Source organism: Mus musculus, chromosome 14 (assembly GCF_000001635.26).
Source record: "Mus musculus strain C57BL/6J chromosome 14, GRCm38.p6 C57BL/6J".
NCBI lineage: Eukaryota > Metazoa > Chordata > Mammalia > Rodentia > Muridae > Mus > Mus musculus.
In genome coordinates, this window is record NC_000080.6 from 56899608 (window position 1) to 56925765 (window position 26158).

At 36.7% G+C, this 26158-nt stretch overlaps 1 protein-coding gene across 7 annotated transcripts in view; it reads left to right on the forward strand.

Moving 5' to 3' along the window:
• Zmym2 (zinc finger, MYM-type 2) overlaps window positions 1-26158 on the forward strand; it is a 75830-nt gene that overhangs the window by 13079 nt on the left and 36593 nt on the right. For 6 of the 7 annotated variants that reach the window (XM_011245220.3, NM_029498.4, XM_011245221.3 and 3 more), the window contains exons 3-9: window positions 3089-3945; window positions 11471-11753; window positions 13345-13510; window positions 14349-14561; window positions 19664-19735; window positions 20980-21130; window positions 21895-22010. In XM_011245220.3, coding sequence (XP_011243522.1) covers window positions 3099-3945; window positions 11471-11753; window positions 13345-13510; window positions 14349-14561; window positions 19664-19735; window positions 20980-21130; window positions 21895-22010 — 1848 coding nt within the window. In that variant the 5' untranslated portion in view covers window positions 3089-3098. Of the gene's footprint in view, window positions 1-3088; window positions 4262-11470; window positions 11754-13344; window positions 13511-14348; window positions 14562-19663; window positions 19736-20979; window positions 21131-21894; window positions 22011-26158 lie in introns of those variants that run through there. The other variant, NM_177627.3, reaches the window with a different exon arrangement.

Genomic DNA, 26158 nt, shown 5'->3' on the forward strand with positions numbered 1-26158 from the left:
GTTGGGATTGAAGGCCTGTGCCAAGACAGCCTGGGTCCATTTTCATTATTTTTAGGAGAGGTTTAAGAGTTGTTGGTTATTTTGAAATGTTGATAGAATTTATAAGTAAAGCTATCTGTCCTAATTTATTTACTTATTTATTTTTAAGATATATTTATTTTATGAATATGAGTACACTGTGGCTGTCTTCAGACACACCAGACAAGTCAGACCAGAAGAGGGCATCAGATCCCTTTATGGATGGTTGTCAGTGCTTTTAACTGTTGAGCCATTTCTTAGTTTCTCCCTCCTGCTCCTCACTTTTCTTTTTCTTTTTTGCTGAGATGTTTCTGATTACTGACTTAATCAACTTTGTCTACTCAAATTTCATATTTTTCCTTTGTGTGAATTTTAAGGATTTTTTTTTGAAATTTTATCTTTGTTATCCAGTTTGGTATATGACTTGCTTGTGTTATTCTTAAAAATTCTATTTCTGTAAAATTAGTAATGACACCTCCATTTTTATTTTCCATTTTAGTAATTCTCCTCCTCCTTTCCTTCCATTATGAATTTAGGGTTAGTGTGCTGCTTTTGTTATTTTTTTTCTTTGTTCCTTATTGATTTGAGAAGATTTTTCTTTTCTTTCTTTCTGTCTTTTGTTTTGTTTTGTTTTGTTTTTTGTTTTTTTTCGAGACAGGGTTTCTCTGTGTAGCCCTGGCTGTCCTGGAACTCACTTTGTAGACCAGGCTGGCCTCGAACTCAGAAATCTGCCTGCCTCGGCCTCCCGAGTGCTGGGATTAAAGGGGTGCGCCACCATGCCCAGCATTATTTTCTTTTTTTGTTGGTTCTTGTTCGTTCATGTACTCTAGTCTGGCCTCAAACTCATTGCATAGCCAAGAAGACTTTAGAGCCCCACTTCTGCTCTACAATGCTTGGATCATAGGCATGTTGACAGTGGGCCTGGTTTTTGTGATGCTGAGGATAGAGCCTGGGTTTTCCTGAGATAAGCAAGCACTCTTACATCTTTACTTGATATTTTTACTGGATATTATTTCCCGAATTGTGCTATACTGTGATAATAAAAGATTATTCTCATCATTCTGTAATGGTGTTTTAAATATATTCTATTTGATATTTTGTTTTGATACATTAATATTTTACAACTAATTTTTCTAATTTATTAGGAATTACTAATTTTGAATTTATAATTATTGGGAACTATAGCAGGTACAGCAAACACATTGCTGGTATTCTTTTGTTGTAGAAAATTTATCTTCGCCTCCTATGATTCCTTTATGGTACTTATAAAATTTTTAGGTAGGTTTCTAAAGGGGAAAGTGTTCTTTTTCTTGTTTTTCTTTTTTTAAATTTGAGATAGGCTTTCACTTTGGTAAGCTTATAAGGGAGAAGATGATGATAATTTGTTTTTATTTTGAGACAGGGTCTCTGTGTTGCTCATGCTGGGCTTGAACTTGGATTTCATAAAGTTAAGCAAGTCATGGATAATTGCTAGCTAAATATGAGTGATAGTAAATTAACTATGATTAAATTTCCTCCTGATTATAGTTCATAGAGTAATAAAACATTCATACATCTTTTAAACCTGAATTGTCTTTAAAAGAAATTTAAATTAATGGAAAAATAGATAGGAGTCACCTGGTGTATAGCTTTGCTTCTTCTGACACCAAAGAGGTAAAGTAAATTTAGAATGAAGATCTTTCATTCACAAAGTCATGGGATGATTTATGAGTTCCTAGTTAGTAGGAATGTTCAAGCTTATCTGTGGATTGTCAATGTATTCCACTGTAAAGATATTAGCACTGTTGAACACTTCTATTATATTCAGCTCTCATTGTAAATCTTTTGATTCTTCACCAGTTAATGGTTACTCAATTTATACTTTTCAGCTGTGTTTTGGAGTAAAGTTTTTGACTATCAATTACACATTTTTTCTATAATGTTTTTTTTTTCTATTGTTATCTCTCTATCTTTACTGATTGATTGATTGATTGTATTTTTGAGACTGGGTTTTCTGTGTAGCCTTAGCCATAATGGAACTAGCCTGGTCTCAGGGTAACCTCAAACTGCAAGGCCCTCCTTATCTCAAACATAAAAGCCAAGGGTCCCCCTCCCCACTAATAAATTCATCTTAAAAGATGAAAATCATGTGATATAAAAATTAGGAAAATGATAAACAGTGAACACATTCTCTACCCCGTCACCCATTAGTTGAAGTGATAATTCCATTTATGTCCTCTATCCTATTAGCTCTTTGTATTTTATGATTTTAAATCAGGCTTTTAGGATTTATATAACCAGGGGTTGGGGTGATGGCCCAGATGAGAAAATGCTTGCTGTAGAAGCATGCAAGCATGAGGACCTGAGTTTAAGCACCCACATAAGAAGCTGTGTGTATCTGTCATCCTAGCAATGGAAAGAGACACAGCAGGATCTTTGGAACTTGCTATCCAGTCAATCTAATCAAATTGGTGAACTCTATTACGTGAGAGATTTAAAACTTGAGGTGAGAAGTATTGACGACTCAGTGGTCAAGATTGTTTCCTACATTTCAGAGGACTTGTTGAACAGCTTACAACTGCCTGTCACGCCAGCTCCAGGACATCTGATGCCTTCTTTTGGCCCCGTGGATAAATGTACACGTGTGGCATACGTTCAGTACCGTACCCATAAATAAAAATAAAGATAAATGTTAATTTAAAAAAATTCGGTAAAGCAAAATCTGGCCTGGGATCAGATCTAGTCTCAGTAGTGCCAACCTTCCTGCTAATCTTTTTAAACTGGGTGGTTGTGAAAAACTAGTAAAAGGTTTCTGAGCATCCAAGGACCAAAAAGTCAGAGAGTTCCAGGTAAAGATTCTGTCTCAAAGGGGGTGGGGGGATACCTGATGTGGACCCCTTGCTTTCATATTATCATGTTAGTTTTGGAGTTTCAGTTGACACTTAACTATTTACATTTTGGGCAACTTTACGGAGTAAATCGTGTATCTCTAGAAAGTGGTAGTAGAAGTGTGGTACGCACGATTACTGAAAATCGCCTTTAAAAATAAAGTCACATACTCAGGTTTATGTTCTTTTGTTTCCCTGAACAGGTTCTTTGGCATGGACACAAGTTCAGTGGGAACGTTAGAACTGACTGATCAAACTCCTGTCTTATTAGGAAGTACAGCCATGGCAACTAGTCTCACGAACGTAGGAAATTCATTTAGTGGCCCACCTAATCCTTTAGTGTCTAGATCTAGTAAGTTTCAGAACTCATCAGTAGAAGATGATGATGACGTTGTTTTTATTGAACCTGTACAACCTCCTCCATCTTCTGCACCTTTGGTTGCTGATCAAAGACCCATAACATTTACATCTTCAAAAAATGAAGAACTACAAGGAAACGATCCCAAAATTCTTCCTTCATCGAAAGAGTTGGCCCCGCAAAAGGGCAGTGTAAGCGAGACAATTGTTATTGATGATGAAGAGGACATGGAAACAAATCAAGGACAAGAGAAGAGTTCCTCAAATTTTATTGAAAGGAGACCTTCTGAAACTAAAAACAGAACTAATGATGTGGATTTCTCCAGTTCCACTTTTTCAAGAAGTAAAGTAAACGCAGGAGTGAGTAACAGTGGTATTACCACAGAGCCAGACTCGGAGATTCAGATTGCTAATGTTACAACCTTAGAAACAGGCGTAAGCTCTGTGAGTGATGGCCAGCTAGAAAGTACTGATGGGAGAGATATGAACTTAATGATTACTCATGTCACATCACTGCACAACACCAGCCTGGGAGATGGCTCCAACGGACTTCAGTCCAGTAACTTTGGTGTGAATATACAAACGTACACCCCATCTCTAACGTCACAGACCAAGGCTGGAGTTGGACCTTTTAATCCTGGTAGGATGAATGTTGCAGGAGATGTATTTCAGAATGGAGAGTCTGCACCTCATCACAATCCTGGTAAGAAGTCATATTTTACTTCATAAAAATGAATTTAATATTTTGTTGGATACCTTTTTCATTGAAATAAAACTGTTGTTTGGTGTCTATAGAAAATGTTTTAATTTTGTTAATATTAAAGTTTGAATTTGTTGTGTATAGTATTTGTGAAGTAGAATATTAGCAGTATAATTTTGTTTAATGAATTAAAAATACTGTATAAATTTAGCATATTTTATAGATTGCTTTTTGCTAATATTAATATCATGTAAATTAGAACAAAAAGATTAATAACATACTTAAAAACATTGTACAATAAATTCTACTTATTCCCTTATTTTTTTCATGTTTTTATTAAAGAATTGACTTAAGGTTTTTTTTTTTATTTCCTATCTTTTGAAGAAAGCAAAACACAGTTTTCATTTTTAAATTATTCTAAGGAATGATTGACATGCAAAAACTGTACCCGGTACAGCATAACTCTATTCAAGTCGATGACTTTGAGACCTTGTGCTTTGTGCTTGTTACCATCTTTGTTCTTTGAGATAGGGTCTCACTCTGTAGCATTGACTGGCCTGGAACTTGGTGCCTAATCCAGGGTGACCTTGGACTCAGAGATTTACTTTCCTCTGGGATTAAAGGCCTGTGGCAGCACACATATCTTGTGTTTGTTTTGATTGCTCATTTAGTGTTTTTTATTTTGTTTTCCAGTGTTTTTAATAAGCTCTTCATTTATTATTTATCAAAGTTGGTTCCTCCCCTCCCCTCCCCTCCCCTCCCCTCCCCTCCCCTCCCCTCCCCTCCCCTCCTCTCTCTTTCTTTCTTGTTTTTTAAATTTTTCTGAGTCAGGGTTTCTCTGCATCCATGGTTTTGCTGGAACTCACTCTGTACACCAGGTTGACCTCAAACTCAGAGATCTGCCAGCTTCTGTCTCCCTCTGCCTCTCAAGTGCTGGAACTAAAGGCAGGCCTGACCACTGCCTGGCTAAGTTGGAATATTTCTTTACTATTGGAAGGCCCCTCTTTGTGAGCTGCTTTGCTCTTTGAAAAATATTAAAATATAAATATTATAATAACTGGCCTTAGCTGGTTGTAGTGGCACATGCCTGTAGTTTCAGCCCTTGAGAGATGAAGGCAGAAGGATCAGGAATTCAAAGCTATCCTCTGCTACAAAGCACATTTGAGGGCATCTTACACTACAGTGAGACACTGTCTCAAAAAGGGCTCTCAAATCAACATACAAAACTGGTCTTTTCATAAATAACTGTATGTTGTTCTTTTCTGCATGAAGTTATGTCTTTCTACCTCAATTTCTATGTGTTTATCTTCACTTCATTATTTAGTCTCATTAGAAACTTTATTATTATTATAATATCTAAGTACACTGTAGCTGTCTTCAGACACACTAGAAGAGAGCATCAGATCTCATTGCGAATGATTGTGAGTCACCATGTGGTTGCTGGGATTTGAACTCAGGATCTTCGGAAGAGCAGTCAGTGCTCTTAACTGCTGAGCCATCTCTCCAATCCTTATTATTAACGTTTAACACTTAGGAATTGTGTAAAATTAATTTGGGATAACTAAAATGTAGGTGATGTGCTCTTTGATATATATGAGTTTTAAAAAATCAGTTTAATGTGTATGAAAATTCGCCTGTGTATGTATCCACACCATGAGCTTGAGGAGGCCAGAACCCCCTGGAACTGGAATTATAGATGGCTATGAGCCTCCATGTAGGTGCTGGGAATTAATTGAACATGAGTCCTCTGAAAGTGCAGCCAATTACTTTTAACCTGTAACCCATATTTCCAGCCTGTTATTTTTGTTTATTTACTTCAACATTAGTATCTGATGAGTGAAGAACGTTTGCAAAATGCATAATTAAGAAAGAATGAGCATCAGGGGCTAGAGAGATGGCTGTCTTCCAGAGGACCCTGATTCAGTTCCCAGCACCTACATGGCAGTTCACAATTATCTGCAACTCCAATTTTAGGGTATCTGACACCCTTATACAAATATAAATACAGGCAGAACACCAATGCACATAAAATTAAAAATAAAAAAATAAAAATAACTAAAAAAAGAATAAGGGTCAATATCCCTTATTTTTATTAATTGAATATGTTCATCAATGCTGTGTATAGTTATCTTTAAGTCCTGTTTCTGTTTCTTTTAATTTAACCTAGTTGAAACATACTATAGTTTTTTGTTTTTAAAAATAAATTATTTAGATTTACTTTATTATTTTATGGATGTTTTGCCTAATCCGTAGACACAGAGAGACTGGACTTTGTGCACTTTTGAAACCTCAAAGCCTCCCTAGTGACATACTTACTCCAGCAGGGCCACACCTACTCCAGCAGGGCCACACTTAACTACTTTTTCTAATCCTTCTCTAGTAGTGCCACTTCCTGGTGACTAAGCATTCAAACCTATGAGCCTTTTGGGTGCATTCTTACATACATGTGCATGTACAGGCCAGTGCTCACTGTTGGCTATATTCCTCAACCACTTCTTTATTTTTAGGTAGGGTTTCTAAATGAAGCCAGTGGATTTGACTTGGCTCTCTGGCCAGCAAGCACTAGGATCTTCCTGTGTACACCTCAGTGCTGGGATTACGATGCACCTCACTGTACCTGGTTTTTTTTTTTTTTTTTAGATTTTTTGAGATTTTTCGAGACAGGGTTTCTCTGTATAGCCCTGGCTGTCCTGGAACTCACTTACTCTGTAGACCAGACTGGCCTTAAACTCAGAAATCTGCCTGCCTCTGCCTCCCAAGTGCCAAATGGTGGGACTAAAGGAGTGCGCCACCACTGCCCCATTTCTGTTTTTTTAAATGTGTATTCTAGGTGATGAAATTCTGGTTCTTATTCTTCCATGTAGAGTGCTTACCCAGATCTTTGTTATTTATTTATTTATTTATTTATTTATTTATTTTTGAGACAGAGTTTTATATAGCCCATACTTAGTTAGGTTCAGCATGTAACTAACAATGACCTTGAATTACCAATCTTTTTGCTTTTACCTTCTGAGTGGATTACAGGCCTGCATCCCACCATGCCTATATAATTATATATATATATAATTTTTTTTTTTTACTTTTCTCCTTCCTGACAGATTCAGGAAAAAAATAAAAAAATATGTATTTGCATACATGCTGTCTTGATTACTTTTATATTTCTGTGATAAAACACCAAGACAAAAAGTAGTAACAGGAGGAAATGGTTTATTTCAGCCTACATGTCCTGACCATTTTGTATTGAATAGAAGGACAGAAACCTAAGCCTAGAATGTGGAGGCAGAAGCTGCTGTGGAGGCCATGCAGTAGGTTGCTTATTGGCTTACTCTCTCCTGGCTCGTTCAACCTGCCTTTCAGTAGCCCAGAACTGCTTGCCCAAGGATGGCACCACTCACAAAATAGGCTGGGCTCTCCCATATTGGTCAGTAGTTAAGGCTAGCCTGTAGACAGATCTTATGGAGGCATTTTCTCCATTGAGGGTCTCTTTTCTCAAATAACTCCAGGTTGTGTCAAGTTTACATAAAGCTACCCTGGACACAGACAAAGCCCTGCAGGAGTCAGGTTCTCTCCTGTCTTGTAGGTCCTGGGGCTTGTTGACAAGTGCCCTTAACCTGCTGAGCCATCTCACTTCCTCATGCTTAGGTTTTTGCAGTGTTCAGGATCAGCTTGCTATACAGACACTACTGAGCCATATGCCCAGATTGAGCATTTTGACTTATGACATATATTGCCATATGTTTTTTCAGAACAGTTTTACCAATGTATGCTACTACCAGGTATATATTAGTACGTTTTTCATTGTAGCTTTTTATTAGTTGATATAAATGTGGTCAGAGTTAGTTTGTCCTCAATGTTAGTTTTAGAATAGCTGTTTTTTAATCATTATAAGTATATTAACAATATTAATATGAAAAAGCAGATAGCATTAATTGTTACCATTAGGAAGAACCAATCACTTCAGCTAGGGTCACATAGTGAGACCCTGTCTAAAAAATAATTGATAATATCTATAATTCTGAGAACATCATGTAGATACGGTTTTGAAATCTCTATACCATTCCTTTAAATACCTAACAGTTTTTTCTTTCTAAAAGATTTTATTTTTACTTATGCCTTATGTGCCTGTCTGTTATGTGCATGGACATGTACAAGTGCCTGTAGAGGATAGAGGGGACATTGGATCTTTCACAGCTGAAGTGGAAGGGAAGTGAAAGGTAGTTGTGAGCTGTCTGACATGGGTGTTGGGTACTGAACTTCAGTCCAAGAAGCGTACCAACTGTTCTTGACTGCTGAGCTATCCCTCCAGCCTCTACAGTAGTTTCTAAAGTTTGACTATGTCAAGTTTATGTGATATCAAAGTTCTTTTATTTATTTATTTATTTTTTAATCAAAGTTCTTGATTCTCTCTCTCTTTTTTTCTTTCTTTTTCTTTTTTTTTTTCCGGGGGAGGGTTCGAGACAGGGTTTCTCTGTGTAGCCTGGCTGTCCTGGAACTCACTCTGTAGACCAGGCTGGCCTCGAACTTAGAGATCCTCCTGCCTCTGCCTCCGGAGTGCTGGGATTAAAGGCGTGCACCACCATGATTCTCTTAGTTCTGGTTTTTTAAATGTAATTATTTTTAATATATGCATTTTTTTAGTTTTATTTCTTTAGTAATATTGATGGGCCATAAAAATTATGTACTACTCATACTGCTTATTTATTATGTAAAGGAATGTAAAATTCACTTAAGTAAGAACAATGTAGAAGCTGGCAAAATAGGTCAATGAATAAATGCCCTTGTCACTTGAGGCTCATCCCTGGAATTCATATGGTGGAAGAGGAGAGCTGTCTCCCAGTATTAGAGCTGACTTCTGCAAGTTGTTAAAAAACACGAGAACAACAACAAAAAGCCCAAACCAATCCCTCTCTGAAAACCTAAAATGCAGTTAGACTGATACAGTTTTTAATTAGCTCTTATATTTTTAGGCTGTTTTTTTTTTTTTTTTTTTTTTTTTTTTTTGTAGTAGAGAATAGATTAAGAGTTAGAAAACTTATATCAGCATTGTGGTGCTAATCTGTAATCCTAGCATTTGGGAATTAAACTCAAGAGCCATCAGTAACCCAGAGTTATACTCAGGTACATAGAGAATTTGAGGCTATCTTGACTCAAAAAAGAAAGTTATAAAATCTTGCTATTTATACCAATTCTTCTACTGGTGTTATTTGGAAAAATGTTACTGTAGTTTTATTATCTTTTTATATAAAGCTGAGGGTTTAGAAAAATGATTAATTACCATTCTACCTATTCCAAAAATGTTCTTAAATATTGTGGGAGAGAAAACCTGTAAGAAGGGGAAATGTAAGAGATGTAAGAGCTGATATATAAAGAAAGTCTATATTATTTATTCTTCAGGCATTAAGCTAATTTTTTATTTATTTTTGAAACCGGGTTTCTCTGTGTAGGTAGTCTTAGCTGTCCTGAAACTCACTCTGTACCATGCTGGCCTTGAATTCAAGAGATTCATCTGTCTCTGTCTCCCTACTGCTAGGATTAAAGGCATGTGCCACCACTGGAAAGCTTTCTTTATTTGACCTTCCAGAAAGGTTTTCTCTGGAAACCTTTTTTTTAAAAATTGTTATTTATTTACTTTATATATCCCAATCAAAGCCTCCCCTCTCCTTCCTTCCCAGCCCCTCCCTCTCACCTCCCCTGGAAAGCTTTTCTGAAAAAGACATTTTTGGATTATGGCATGCGCATATGCAGAGTCAAACAATAGATATAATAGAAAAAAATTAAAAAAGATGTTTGGAAATAGTTTTATGTCTTCTCAAACATGTTGTATTTGTTCAAGGCCCTAGTATCTTATTTTTTTGTTTGTTTTTTTTTTTTTTTTAGAGACAGGGTTTCTCTGTGTAACAAGTTCTGGCTGTCTTGGAGTAGACTAGGCTGGCCTCAAACTCACTGCTTCTGTTTCTTTTTTTTTTTTTTTTTCCCTTTTTTTTTTTTTTTTGAGACAGGGATTCTCTGAATAGCCCTGGCTGTCCTGGAACTCACTTTGTAGACCAGGCTGGCCTTGAACTCAGAAATCCGCCTGCCTCTTCCTCCCGAGTGTTGGGATTAAAGGCTTGTGCCACCACTGCCTGGCACTGCTTCTGTTTCTTAAATGCTGGGATTAAAGGCATGTGCCACCATGCCTTGGGCTTACCCATATGTTGATATATGTGTTCCTTGTAAATACATTTACACTACCTGTTTCATGCCTGTGACATTTTTAATGCTTCCCGTATGCCCATCACTGTGGTTTGTTACAGTATTAGCACACTTAATATTCTATGCTATTTCTAGTTTAGAGAAGAGTGAAACACATTTTTTAATAGTAGCATATCAATCTTAGAGGTAGTATAATACAAACTATTCCTCTAAATTTGTTTGTGTTCGTGGTATGTGCTTGGGTATTTGTGTAAGGTACATGTGCATTGCTGTGGGGTCAGAGGGTAATCTTGAGTATTGTTCCACAAGCACTGTCTATCTTATTCCTTGAGACAAGGTCTTCTCATTTGCCTAGAGCTGGCTGGTCAGTGAGCCCTGAGGATCTGTCTCTGCCTCGTCAGTTTTGGGGTTATGAGTGTGTGTACCATACTTGGCTTGCTTTTAAGAGAAAACAAAATGAAAAAACGTGAGTTCTGGGGACTGAATTCAGATCCTCATACTTGTGCAGCCAAATAGTTAACATCTGAGCAATCTTTCAGAGCCAGTGTGTGTGTGTGTGTGTGTGTGTGTGTGTGTGTGTGTGTGTTTAACTGACAAACAGAAATAATATGTTTTTATCTTGGAGAAAAAGTTGATTAGAAATATATATACATGGTAGAATGGCTAAATCAAACTAATAAGACATTATATACTCTCGCTGTTTTTTAAAAAAATTAATTAATTAACTAATTAATTATGTATACAGCATTCTGCCTGCATGTTCACCGGCACGCCAGAAGAGGGCATCAGATCTCATTACAGATGGTTGTGAGCCACCATGCAGTTGCTGGGAATTTAGCTCAGGATCTTTGGAAGAGCAGCCAGTGTTCTTAACTTCTGAGCCATCTCTCCAGCCCCTCTCTTGCTGTTTTTTTTTTTTTTTTAAAGATTTATTTATTTATTATATGTAACTACACTGTAGCTGTCTTCAGACACACCAGAAGAGGGCGCCAGATCTCATTATAGATGGTTGTGAGCCACCATGTGGTTGCTGGGATTTGAAATCAGGACCTTTGGAAAAGCAGCCATCGCTCCAGTCTTCTCTTGCTGTTTTTAAGACTACAATATATTGTTTATAGAAAGCAATCTTACTTCCAAACAGTTTTTTTCTGCAAAGTTGCTACTTCATTAACATTTGAGACAGGTTTCTTACTTCAGAGCTCAGGATGGTCTTAAATTCTTGGCAGTCCTTCTGCTTGAGTTTTTCAGGCATGAGTAAAACTATTTCTTTGATAATAGGTTTCAGTGTCTTTAAATACCTATTTGATTATTCTTTTCTATATATTTTGTTTTTAAGATTCTTGGATCTCCCAGTCAGCATCATTTCCTCGTAACCAGAAACAACAAGGGGTGGATTCTTTATCACCAGTGGCCTCACTTCCTAAACAGATATTCCAGCCCTCGAACCAACAACCCACTAAACCAGTTAAAGTCACTTGTGCAAACTGCAAAAAACCTCTACAGAAGGGGCAGACAGCTTACCAACGCAAAGGATCAGCTCACCTCTTCTGTTCAACCACCTGCCTTTCTTCTTTCTCCCATAAGCCTGCTCCAAAGAAACTCTGTGTTATGTGTAAAAAGTAAGATTAACCTTTCACACAATTCCATGTCATTGAATATTGATCATAAAAGTTTTTAGAATTTTTTTTTTGGGTGATGAATTCATGTTTTAAAACAGTTAGCAACTTTGAATCTTTGCAGCCCAAGTCTAAGTTGGTTATAGATGGGGCTTCGTATTTGGTATGGTCAGGTCTGATTGTCTTAGGTGCTTGTAGTTATTTTGAATGTCATTTCCAATGGATCCCTTAAATTTGGAAAAATGTAAATATTTACACTGTTTTATATTTTTTTGTTTTTACAGTGTTAGGGAGCAAGTCTAGAGCCTCACCTCACAGAGGCACTCTACTACTAAATTCATTATTAAATATAAGAATGTAGCTTAATGCTAGACAGTTTTTTATATATATGTGTGTGTGTGTGTATATATATATATATATATATATATATACACATATATATATGAGATACAGAATGCATATATGGTTCATTCTGTATTATAATAAGCCACATTTTACGATATCTTTGGAATGTGGTTATTTTGAGTGGGTAAAGCTTTGGGTTTTGGGTATTTTTGTGTTGAATATTATCAAAGGCTTATAGTTTCATAACCCAGATATCTTTTTTTGTAGTCTTGGAACTACAGCTTCTGCCCTTTTTTGGGGGGGGGCTGTTTTCACAAGCAAATATAGATGAATATTCTGTACTCTCTTGGAGCAGCCTAAGTCTGAAGCTGGTTTTAGCCGTTCGACCTCTGGGAAGGAGTTAGTGCTTTATTCTTGTAGTAAATCTAAGCACAAAAACAATTGTTCTATAGTGTTTAGGTGGTTTTAAATACTGTAATAGAGAGTTTAGAAGTTTAGTTCTTTTAAAGAAATGTCAACACTATCATGATTATTTAGATTTTTGGGGGGGATGGGTTGGCTCTTATCTTAGAACTTTATATAAGTTATCCTGGCTGCAAACCTGTAGTAGCCCTATTACTTCTCCCAAGGGCTGGAATTACAGGTACATGACCCCCTTCTATTTATTTGTTTGCTCATTCATTCATCCATATATTCACACATTTATGTTAAAACATAATCTCATGTAATCTAGGTTGGCTGTATACTGAGACCTTGAACTCTGAGATCCTTTTAAGTATTAGGTTACTGGAAAAGTAAAACTATTTCTTTGATAATAGATTTTAATGTCTTTTCAAACCTCCACCTTCTGAGTGTTCAGATTATAGATATGAGCCACCATGCTTGGCAAGTGGTGCATTTAAGTAGACTATTTTGTGTAGTAATCTCGTTTACCTATTAATCAGTTGGGAAGGGGAATTGAACAGGCAGTGTCAGTTTAAATAAATAATTATTCTTTTATTCCATGTTGTTATAGAAATTTTATTTTAATGTTTCCAATATCTGAAAGCCATGTTAATGTATTTGAAGATAAATTAATTTTGACTTTTAATCTTTTCTGAGAGTTCATATTTTATACTAAAAGTGATTTCCTGGATCTAAAAATGGTGTTTGATTTCCATGATCTAATCTGTGGTTAAAATATCAGTTATAACCTTTATTTTTGGTTTCTTATGAAATGGAGCTTTAAGTTGTACCTCTTGTTTTTCAGAGATATAACTACAATGAAGGGAACCATTGTTGCTCAAGTGGACTCAAGTGAGTCCTTCCAAGAATTTTGTAGTACATCTTGTTTGTCTCTCTATGAGGACAAACAGAGTCCTGCTAAAGGAGCTCTAAATAAATCAAGATGCACAATCTGTGGCAAATTAACTGAGGTTTGTACTTCTGTACTTTTCATTTACTTGTATGAGAAAAGAGTTCAGATTTTAACAGTTTTCCTGTACTCTATATTGATGCATGTATTCTCAGAATGATGATATGCAAGACTAGGATTCATAAGACTAGAATTGTATAATTCACCCAAAAGAGTAAGTAGTATTATGATTGCTCTTTTTGGTTGTTGTTTTTTGTTTTTTGTTTTTCGAGACAGGGTTTCTCTGTATAGCCCTGGCTGTTCTGGAACTCACTTTGTAGACCAGGCTGGCCTCAAACTCAGAAATCTGCCTGCCTCTGCCTAGGATCAAAGGCGTGCGCCACCACACCCGGCTTGCTTTTTCTTTTTTATTGGTCTAATAATATGTTTATTTATACAAATAGACTGACTATACAAGAAAGACAAAACACTTGCAGGCAAAAAGAAGTGGAAGCATGTTCAAAAATTTACATTATTAACTGTGATGTTAAAGCAATATATACTTTACCTTGTTTGAATTGATTGTAGTGTTGTCTTTTTCTCTTCCTTGCCAGTGCAGGGTACTTTGTCATTTCTTTTGTTGTCTACAGATATAACACATGGTAGATTTTCTGCCATTTTATCTTTAAAGAGGTTTATAGTAATAATTACTATGGTTGTTCATTCTTTTTCAGTAACAGGCATGTGTGCATATATTCTTTCATATATAAACAGTTCAAAGACAGAAATATATTTCGATTTTTTTCTTTTCCTCAAATTAGTCTTCTTGGGGGGTGTAGTGTCTTTGTTCCTGTTGAATTACGTTTTTAGCTACTTGAAAACAGATAAACTCATAAAAATTCTGACTGTTTTTCTTTTAGATTCGCCATGAAGTTAGTTTTAAAAACATGACTCATAAGCTGTGCAGTGACCACTGCTTTAACAGATACCGAATGGCCAATGGTCTGATAATGAATTGCTGTGAGCAGTGCGGAGAATATTTGCCCAGTAAAGGTGCTGGGAATAATGTTCTGGTGGTTGATGGTCAGCAGAAGAGATTTTGTTGTCAGAGTTGTGTCACTGAATACAAACAGGTAATTTATGTGCTAAAAACCAAACCAACGAGGTATTCTTTTGGGCAGACTTGGAAGCATTGTAGTAGTGCTAATGTAGGAGGGTTTAATTACATTTATCTTGGAATCCCAGTTAATTTTATGGTTGTCTTCAAATGAAATATGTATAGATTGTTGTGTAGGATATGGATTGTATGTGTAGGAAATATGTGTATAGATTGTTGGAAATGAGCTAGTAATTATACCTGTGATAGTAAATGTTACTAATGAGGTTTCTCTTGAATTTTCTCTGGGGAGTTGGAGAGGGATTTTCAAACTGTCAGGGCTTGGGTTCAGAATGGTTACCTTCCTGTTTGAGCTGGAAGATTAATTTCTAGTTTTAGGTCTCATTTGAGTTTGAAAATACATTTAGAAGTAACATGCATTATAAGATGAGCTTTCGTTTAGCTGCTATTTTGTTTTCTCCTTGACTCTTATGCATTATTTGTAAGTAGTACTTTTTAGTCTACAGTTTTGTTCTGTATTCTTTTTGAAAAAAATATCTAACTCCATTGTTACGTTTCCTTTAGTTTTAAAAAGAGGGTATCTTAATGTGTATATTGTTTTATATGTCTCTTAATTCATCCCCTATCAATACCTGGATAGATCCTTCTCAATCTTTATGGTAGCATAGGGGCTGGAGAGATGGCCTAGTGGTTAAGAGCAGTGGCTGCTCTTCTAGAGGTCCTGAGTTCAATTCCCAGCAACCACATGGTAGCTGATAACTGTCTGCAACTCCAGTTCCAGGGAATCTGACACCTTCAAACACTTAATACAATTAAAATAAAAGTAATTAAATTAATTTAAAAAAATACCTGAGCCTTTATGGTAGCATAGTCTATTTCATCATAATTTTATGAATCCATTATTAAAAATCAAATTGAAGCATGGATGGTTAGATTAGTATTAATTAGTTCTTTAGAGCTGCCATATATCATATATATATGACTTAAACAATAGTGATTGACATTTTCATAGTTCTAGAGGGTGAAAGTCCAAGTATAGGTCTCTGCTCTTCTCTTCTCCCTGCTTCCTACAGCTGTCTCTTTTTGCCTTGTTAGTATATGACATTTGCCTCTTCTCGTAAAGCCCCACCCTCATGACCTTCTTTAACCTTAATTGCCTCTAAAAGAACTTGTCTTCATATAACAATTGAATTGGAGGCTAGAGTTTCAAAGTAGGAATTGGGTTGAAGGGAGCACACACAGTTCAGTCTATAATAATAAAAGCAAAAATAGTCTTACTACATTGTCTTTTGTTTTGTTCTGTTTTGTGACAGAACCTCTTTGTAGCCCAGGTTGCCCTGAACTTGAACTCCTGCCTCAGCCACTCAAGTACTGTGATTGTAGGCATACATCACCATCCCTCCATTGTTTATTGCGTTTTAATTATCTTTCATTTCTATGCTTTTAGGTTATTTTCATTCAGTATATTTGTATGCTGGAAGTATAGTATGTATAACAGTGTGCTTCTGTCTCTCTTCATTCCATGCTCAGTTCTGTGCTGTTAATCTTAATTGGCTATAGCGGCAATGTTCTTTAACCAGTAAATCAGGATGTCTTCTATAATTCCTTCTATAATGTTGGGAGATTGAATATATAAGAGACAGTACAAGCCTGTATTGTAGTAGCTTTGTTGTTGATGGCATTTTAAGCTATGACCTGTCTTTTGCTGTTACAAAATAGTGAATGATGAATAACAGAATATTTTGTTACTCCCATATTTGGGGATAATAGGTATCTATAATCTCAGTAGTTGGGAGGTTGAAGCAGGAGGGTTGTTTGAGGAGTATCCATGGTAAGACACACCCTCAAAAAATAATTTGATGTTGGCTTTGGAATCATTTGGTAGATGTTGACATACGGTTCTACCCATCATTAAGTATGTTCCCTGTTGGAATTACTTGTGTGACTTTCCTGTCTTTATTGTCTGCAGTAGAGAAGATGCTAATCTTTGTGAGAGAGCAAGTGTGTGACTTATGTCTTAAGGACCTGCTTTACTGCTTTGCTATGGTGTTTTTCTTGCCTATGTTTTTGTTTGTTTTGTTTTTGGTACTAGGTATTGAACCACTGAGCTACATATCTATCCTGAGTATAGTATTTTAAAGTCAGGAAACAATTTTGTGTAGCTATTCTCAGTGCAGTTCTTGATTGTTTGGATATCTTGGTCCCATTCTAATTTCATATGAATTTGAGAAGCTGCTTTTCAAGTTTGCAGAAATAGAACTTTGATATGGTGGCATAGAATCTACATGTGGCTTTGTTTAGTGTTGGCATTTTGACAATATTAAGCCTTCTTATTTATAAACATCTGTGTTTGCATTTACTTAAGCCTGTTTCTTGAGTAGTCTTGTAGTTTTCACTGTGTAGGTCTTCATTTCTTTGGTTATTATTCCTACATGTTTAGTCTTGGACTTATTTCTTGACACATTGATTTCCTTTTGAGACTGCACATGGCCATGTACAGGAGCATGGTGACTTATTGTCCTCTGTGACCTTCAGCTTTGCTGAAAGCATTTATTACCTCTAATTTTACTGTTAATGTCTTGGGATTTTTCTGAATTTTTAGTCATTTCATCTACCTGTGAATTAGAGTTTTACTTATTCTTTTCTAATATGTGTTTTTTTGTTTGCCAATTGCAATTGACAGAGCTTAATGTTACGTCTAATGGAAAGATGAAAATAACCAGGAAATATTCATGATCCCACAGGAAAGCTTTTTGTTTTTCACCAATTCAGTACTTTTGGTAGTTCATATAGCCATTGTAAGGTTCAGGTAGTAGTTTTTTTTTTTTTTAATATTAAGTGTATTGGGTCTTTTTTATCATAAAAGCGTATTGAATTTGGCTTAATGCTGTTTCTGTTCCTTTGAGATAATTAGAAAAACTTCATTGTTAGCATGTAGATTGATTTCCTTTTTTGAATGTTCTTTATAGGAATAAATCCCATTTGATCTTCACTACACACTTGTAACTAAGCTTATGTCTACTCTGATTTTCTTTTGCTGTTATATTTTTTAGTGAGGGTAGTGCAGGCTGGTGGAAAGGTGGGTTAAAATGTCTCATCCGCTTTTTGGAAAAGATTGAGAGTGCATGTTTTATAGAATTTATTAATGAAACTGTCTATTCTTGGGCTTTTCTTTGATGAAAATTTGCTTTGGTCTTGAAATAGAGTCTTGTTATGTTCTCAGACTTCTGTGTGCCAGGGTTACATCATGCCAGTGGTGGGGAGTTCTCATTGATTGATTGGTTAAATCTTTTTAATAGAATTCTCTTGACACATTCTGGGCAGTTTTGTGTCTGTTTTGGGAAATTGTCATTTCATCTAGGTTGAACTTGTTTTGTACAACTTTTCCTACCACTTGTACTTTTTTCCAAAACATTAATGTCATTTAGGTATAGTGTTTTTTCTGTCCATTTTGGTGTATATCTGCATACATGTTTGGGTATGGGCTCATGTGTGCATGTGTGTAGGCCAGAGGTCAGCCTTGGGGTGTCTTTCTTTAGGTGCTGGCCACTTGGTATATGTCTATACCTATGTTTTGAAATATAATATCTTACTGACTTGGAGCTCACCGAATTTTCTAGACTGCCTGACCAGTGAGCAAGGCCCGGGGAACTACTAGGTTGTGTTACAAGTATGCCTGGCTTTTATTTATTTATTTTAGTGTAGGTAGTAGGGTGGAGCCCAAGACCTCAGGTTTATGTATGGAGGAGTTTATTTCCCCAGCCTTTGTGTCTTTTGTTAATTTAGCAAAAGATTTTTTTTGTTTGATTTTGCCCCCCCCCCCCCTTCAGTACCTAGGGCCTCACACATGCTAGGCAGATGCTGTTCCACTGGGTTGTGGCCACATCTCTTTTTCTTTCTATATTTCCATCCATCCATCCATCCACCCATCCTCTATCTATCTATCTATATCTATTTATTTAGTGTGTGTTGAGGATCCTGGAAGCCTATGGTCCAGATTTCTGTCATACACTTGACAATCAGGAGACCGTGTCTTTTTTTTTTTTTTTCTTGGTTTTTTTGAGACAGGGTTTCTCTGTGTAGTCCTGGTTGTCATGGAACTCACTTTGTAGAACAGGCTGGCCTCAAACTCAGAAATCTGCCTGCCTCTGCCTCCCAAGTGCTGGGATTAAAGGCGTGCGCCACCACGCCCGGCTGAGACCCTGTCTTAAATGAGGTAAAAATCAGAACTGATTCCCAAGGCTGTCCTCTGACCTCCACACATTCTACATGTGATTAAAAACATCAAAGGCCAGGCTGGATGTGGTGGTACACTGTTGTGTTTTTTAACAAAATCTTTACTGTTTTTACCAATTGATTTTACCAATGAAGACTGGGGTGCCAGATGCTGAGAAAAGCCTGCTAGCTCAGGGAAGCAGAGGAAGCACCCGGCTGACATTCTTCTTCAGCCTTTGCCCAGAAGCAGTCCTGTCAGGCTGTCTCAAAAAAAAAATCTCCTACAAACTTAGTGTCCCTCCCTTCTGCCTCCTGTGCGTTTCTCCATATGCTTCTGACTTCCTCTTACCATCTGTGGTTGTTTCTTAATAATCCTGTGTTCACATCCTGCCAACTGGCTGCTTGTTCTACCTCTTGACCTATGGTTGACTTTATTTAATATGCTGTGACAGTACACACCTTTAATTTCAACACTCTGGTGGTACAGTAAGGGTAGGATCTCTGAGTTGAGACTAGTTCATTCTGCATACCAAGTTCCCGTCCAACCAAGGCCACTGGGGTGTGGAGTCTCTCTTGTGTCTGAGAGAGGGAGGGAGAGACAGGGGGTGTATGTGTGGCGAGAACAACTAGAGTGCTTATTAAAGAGTAGGTGTTCGTTCTTAAAACCTCGTGTATAGAGGGAATCAATCAAACTGTTTTCTTTCCTGTGCTGTTAAGGTAATGTTTTATCATTGTATCATTTTTTTCCCCATTAACAATAGGCATAGAGCAGAAAATGCATTGTTGAATGTTAGGAGATTATAAATTAGTCAATAATTGAAGCAGCTTTCATAGATAATTCATTTGCTTTTCAGTCTAACTGCTTTTCTTTATGTACTTAAAAAGTCTTTTAAAATGTTTTAGGTAGGTAGCCATCCAAGCTTCCTGAAGGAAGTTCGGGATCACATGCAGGACTCTTTCTTAATGCAGCCTGAGGTGAGCAGAAATGTTGGTGAGATTTAAGACATATTTTTAAAAAATTACACACACACACACACGACCTATACATATATGTGTTTGTGTCTGTGTTTGTGTGATTGCCTTGGGTGGGAGTGTGAAGGTCAGATGACAACTTGTATGAATTAGTTATATCCTCATACTATGTGAGTCCATGGTGTCAAGTGTATATGAAAAAAATCACATCCAGTTTGAAGCATTAAAATGTATTTTAAGCATAATAATTGTATAAATATATTAAAATTTGTTTTCTTAAATTATAACAGATGATGAGTGTTTTTGTTATCTCTAAAAAAATAGACTTTTCAGTTCCACAAAATTTTACGTTTTTTATTTGTCAGAAAATACTTGTGTTCCTAATCCTTTTTTTTTTTTTTTTTTTTTTTTGGTATTGTTTACCCAGATGAATAATATACTTCTGATCTCTGACTTCATGCTTTATTGTTTCTTAGCCAGTGAGGCTGTCTGTCTATATATGTATTTCTTTTACCCATGCTCTGTTTTGGAGTGTTTTTACTGTTGCAGCTGCTGTATCTTTTTGAGTCGGGGTCACGTTATGTAGCCTAGTGTCAAGCCTCAGCTTCCTCATGTCTCTGTCTCTCACACAGGAGCATACTGTTCTCAGCCAGAGCCTTCTCTGAGATACCGGCATTTCCGTGGCCAGGGTTCTTTTTGTGCAGCTCCCTTCATTAGCTTGTTTTCCAAGCTGGAGTACTTTAGAACTTCATTTAGTTCTTTAACTTAGTAAGGACCCACAACCCACCTCTAGGCCCGGAGATTTAGTAGCCCTCGTGTTTGCCTGGCTCTTGTTACTTTGAGATTCAGTCTTGTGGATAGTGCCAGAATCATTGAACACATGTAAGGAAGGTACTACATTGTAGAAACTACATTGTAGAAAATCCTTGTTTTTTGAAGGAGGGTTAGATGGTGATGATTGGTCTGTTAATAGCTAATCTAGTTAGTGGCACAATTAGTTTGCATCTAGATAAAAGAGAGTAATATGTCACTTTGAATAGATAGCAAATGCTTTGAGCCATGTATGATGGCACGTGTCTGCAAGTCTTGTGGGGCTAAGGAAGGGGGGTCCTAAGTTTTGAGGCTGGCCTAGGCTCCATAGAGAGCTGTCCTTTGCGTTTCAAAAAAAAAGATATGAAATTGATCTAGTTGAATTGTATGTGTACATTTATGTGTTTTTAAATTATCTTTTTATGTTCAAATTTTAGAAATATGGAAAACTGACAACTTGTACTGGTTGCCGAACACAGTGCAGGTTTTTTGATATGACTCAGTGCATAGGTCCTAATGGATATATGGAGCCATATTGTTCAACTGCTTGCATGAACAGTCACAAGACAAAATATGCAAAATCACAAAGTAAGTTTCTGATATTTGGAAAGTTTGAAGACTTTAATGACATACTTGTTTATCAAAGGTAACTGATCTTATTTTTATATAGTTTTAACTGTTTTTGTTTTCCCATACCTAACTTCGGTGATTTCCATACTTGTTAATTTTTAAAAGTTAGTGAGGTTAACTGATTACACCCAAAAATATCTAAAATATATTTTTATGTATCTATGTTTGTTTTAGGTAATTTGACAGCTATTTTTAGTTTTTTATGGCAGTACTTTTCTATTGAATATTTATTTTTATTTTATGAGCCTTGGTGTTTTGCCCACATGTGTCTGCACCTGTGTGTATGTAGTGCCCACAGAGGTCAGAAGAGGGTGAAGGAGCTTCCTGAAATGGAGTTACCGGTGTTTGTTAGCTGCTGTGGGTGCTGGAAACTGAACTGTGGTTCTTTTTTGTTTTTTTGTTTTTTTCCGAGACAGAATTTCTCTGTATAGCCCTGGCTATCCTGGAACTCACTTTGTAGACCACGCTGGCCTCAAACTCAGAAATCCACCTGCCTCTGCCTCCCAAGTGCTGGGATTAAAGGTGTGCACCACCACGCCCAGCTGAACTGTGGTTCTTATTGCTGAGCCATCTCTCAAACTCCTGGCAGTGTTTTTTAAAGATGGAAATAATCTTGAATAACTTAAGTTACAAATAATAGGATAATTTTAAAAAATCAGTTAACATTTTTAGAAAACCTTTTACTTTATAAAGAAATCAGGTATGTATCTTTTCTCTTATAGGTTTGGGAATTATTTGCCATTTTTGTAAGCGAAACTCTTTACCTCAATACCAAGCCACAATGCCTGATGGAAAACTGTATAACTTTTGCAATTCCAGTTGTGTGGCTAAATTTCAGGTTTGTTGCTTATTTTTCCCTACCCCCATAAAATGCACATAGATAACAATCAGTATAATATGCTTTATCTTTTCTGTTACTTTTAATTTGTTGAGTGCCTGATGAGAGGGTAGAGATTATAGCCTGAATCACAGAAGGCCTGGCTGTACTTTCATACATTGTTACTGTGATACAGAGCTTGAAGGAACATGAATTTTAGTATGGTTTAATTCAGTGCTTTTCTTGTTAGTTTGAATAGCTGTGGTCTGTGATAAATGAATGAAAGTGTCTTTAGCCTGTAAGTACCAAGAATATATACTTTCCAAATTAGAAATGAACCTTGTAAAAAGGGAATTAGTCTTAGAGTAGACCTTGATGGGATCCATTTTAGGGAGATAGTATTTATTTGGTATATGTTCTGAACTGTCTTACATAGTTCTTCAGAGTTGGAGTATGGATAATTCCAGAGGATAATGTTACAGATAGTGTTGAAACTTAGCATGGTTGACTGATCTGAGGGAATAGTTTAGAGGGAACTCAAGCAGTAGTTAGGTAGTACTAGTAGGTTTACCTATTGTATGTGAAAATTTCAGGGTATTGCCCAAAGATTCAAACCAGTGCATAAAGCCATGCTTTATGAGTTAATTCATCCAACAGTTCTCTGTGTGTGTGTGTGTGTGTGTGTGTATTCAATCTTATGTAGTCTCATTTATATACAAATAAGACAAAGTTGACAAATAGACAATATTTTTATCTCTCAAGCTGTATAATTTGAACTTTATATCTGTGTTAGTTATTTTCCTTTTAAAAGCAACGTAATAGGGCTGGAGAGATCAGTAGTTAAGAGCACAGTGTTCTCTTTCAGAAGGTCTGTGTTCAATTCCTAGCACCCTGATGGCAGCTCATAACTGTCTGTAATTCCTTTTCCAGGATCTGGCACCCTCAGTCAAAACACCAGCACACATAAAAATAAATATGTAAAAAAAGATACTAATATTATCTCTTTAAGCTACTATATAAACAAAAGTTGCTATAAGTTCACAGTTTTAGAAGTTAAAAAGTCCAATATGGCTCTTGCAAGTTTGTGACTCAAAGTCCTTTGAGTAGATGAAGCTGCATCAGATGGCCCAAAAGACATGTAACATTTTAGTCACCTGATAGTTAATTTTTTTTTTTTCTGTTCAAGGTGACAAATTTTATTTTTCCCACACAGGTTATATACTCATAGGAGCAGGAAGGGGGTGGGGGTGGGGGTGGGGGTTGCTTTGTGTTTGGGTAATGCACCCATTCCCAGGAACAGGATGTTGACTGGTCAAACAGTTCAGCAGGAAGATCAGAACAGAAAGGGTTACTAGGCACTATCCACAAGATTTATAGCTATTTGTTCTCGGCTGACTTCAGGATCTATGTCTATTTGTACTCAGCTGGGCTAGTGCTTTCCCACAGAGGCCAAGACTTTGTAAGTAAGCACTTATGGCTGACAAGGCAGTTAACATTCAAACAGGGTCGCTCCAACAGTCACATAGCATCACTTGGGTCACTTGAGGACTCTTGTCTCTGGGGCAACTAGGTCTTGGGGTTTGCACTTAGTATTACAATACATACCGACAGGCTAAACCTCAAAAGAGTCAAGTAACTTGGGTCCCTGAGGGCTCACAGAGACTTGGTCACCAACTAGGGAGCATACAGGGACTTGCCCTAGGGCCTATATACATTTGTAGCAAATGTCCTTCTTGGTCTTCATGTATGGCCACAAACCAGTGGAACAGGAGCTCTGTCTCTGCCCCTACCTGGATTGCCTGGTTGGGTCTCAGTGTGGGAGAATGTGTCTAGTCCTGCTGGACTAGATGTCTCTAGGTGGGGTCTATCCAAGGGGGCTCTCCTTTTTCTGAAAAAGTGAGGGAGTAATTGGGGGAGAGACTTATAAGGGTGGGACTGGGAAGAGAGTATGGGGTTGTGATTTTGATGTAAAGTGAACAAAAAATAGTTATTGGGAAAAAAACAAAATGAAATTCTCAAAATTCTCAAGAATTCTAGGCTTTGGGTGATTTTTTTTTTCCTTTTTAAATATTTTTTATTAGGTATTTTCCTCATTTACATTTCCAATGCTATCCCAAAAGTCCCCCATACCTTCCCCCCCCTCTCCACTCCCCTACCCACCCACTTCCACTTTTTGGCCCTGGCGTTCCCCTGTACTGGGGCATATAAAGTTTCCATGACCAATGGGCCTCTCTTTCCAGTGATGGCCGACTAGGCCATCTTCTGATACATATGCAGCTGGAGACAAGAGCTCTGGGGTACTGGTTAGTTCATATTGTTCCACCTATAGGGTTGCAGTTCCCTTTAGCTCCTAGGGTACTTTCTCTAGCTCCTCCATTGGGGGCCCTGTGATTGAATAAAACCATCCAAGACCTAAAAAGGGAAGTAGACACAATAAAGAAAACCCAAAGTGAGGCAACGCTGGAGATAGAAACCCTAGGAAAGAAATCTGGAACCATAGATGCGAGCATCAGCAACAGAATACAAGAGATGGAAGAGAGAATCTCAGGTGCAGAAGATTCCATAGAGAACATCGGCACAACAATCAAAGAAAATACAAAATGCAAAAAGATCCTAACTCAAAACATCCAGGAAATCCAGGACACAATGAGAAGACCAAACCTACGGATAATAGGAGTAGATGCGAATGAAGATTTTCAACTTAAAGGGCCAGCAAATATCTTCAACAAAATTATAGAAGAAAACTTCCCAAACCTAAAGAAAGTCATGTGCATGAACATATAAGAAGCCTACAGAACTCCAAATAGACTGGACCAGAAAAGAAATTCCTCCCGACACATAATAATCAGAACAACAAATGCACTAAATAAAGATAGAAAAAGATAGAAAAGCACTAAGGGGAAAAGGTCAAGTAACATGTAAAGGCAGGCCTATCAGAATTATACCAGATTTTTCACCAGAGACTATGAAAGCCAGAAGATAGATGTTATACAGACACTAAGTTAATTTTTTTAAAACAAACTTTAATTTTATGGTACTGTGTGGTATTTAAAAATGATTGTTTCTTCTTCTAGTGTTTGTTGAATAATTTTATTAGCTACTTCATATAGGCACAAGGTTATGTGTCACATATCTATGTGATGTGTGATATACTTCAAAAGAAAGCTAAATACCAGTGTAATTCAGGTTGAGAATCAGAGAAAATATCTTTGTATGGTAGTGGCTTACACTTTTAATCCCAGCACTCAGGAGGCAGAGACAGTGGATCTCTTGAGTTTGAGGCCAGCGTGGTCTAAAGAGTAGGTTCCAGGACGGCCAGGGCTACACCGAGAAGAAAAGATATGAAAATGAAAGAAAGGAATAGAAAAGAAAGGAAAAGAAAATGAATTAGAAGGTGAAAAGTTCTTTTGTGTTGGTGGTAATCCTAGTATTCGGGAGACAGGATGATCTCTGTTTTACATAGCTAGTTCCTGGACCTCAGAGACTGTATGGAGACCCTATCATAATGAAGAATCAGAAAACAAACAAAAACAAAAACCAAAAAACCATTATAAGTCCACGTATGTTTATATATCCTATCTTATTCTGTGAATTATTTCTGGTATGAATCCCAGCTTTTATTCATTTCCCACCTAACTCTGAAGAATTGATTACCTTTTTAAAAAGCAATATATGCTGTTTTTCTTGATAATAACTTGGAGTGAGAGTTAAGGGAGTGATGTGAACTATTTGTTACTTAATATTTGAACCTTGGAGAGACCTTTGTGTGTTTTTCTATCTCCTTGCTAACTTGTCCCTTCCTCCATCTCTCCTCACTCCTCTTCCCTGATTTTATTTACAGTTTAGAACTCGCGAAACTAACCTTATTGTTCTCATTTTCTTCAGCTGAAATAATTGAGCTATAGTTTTTTCTTTTCATATTTAGATAATCTCTCAGTAAATAATTCAATCCTAAAGCTAACAGTGGGTTGTTTTTGTTTTTGCTTTTTTTTTTTTTTTTTTTTAAGTACTGGGATTGAAGCTAGGACCTTGTGCTTGTTAAGCAAGCATCCTTTCATTGAACTATATTTCAGTTCTTTGACACAATGCATTTTAAAGGCAAAATTAAGAATTGCTGTTTTGTGAACTAAAGAAGTAATTTACAAAGAAACTTGCTTTCTGCATGTAAT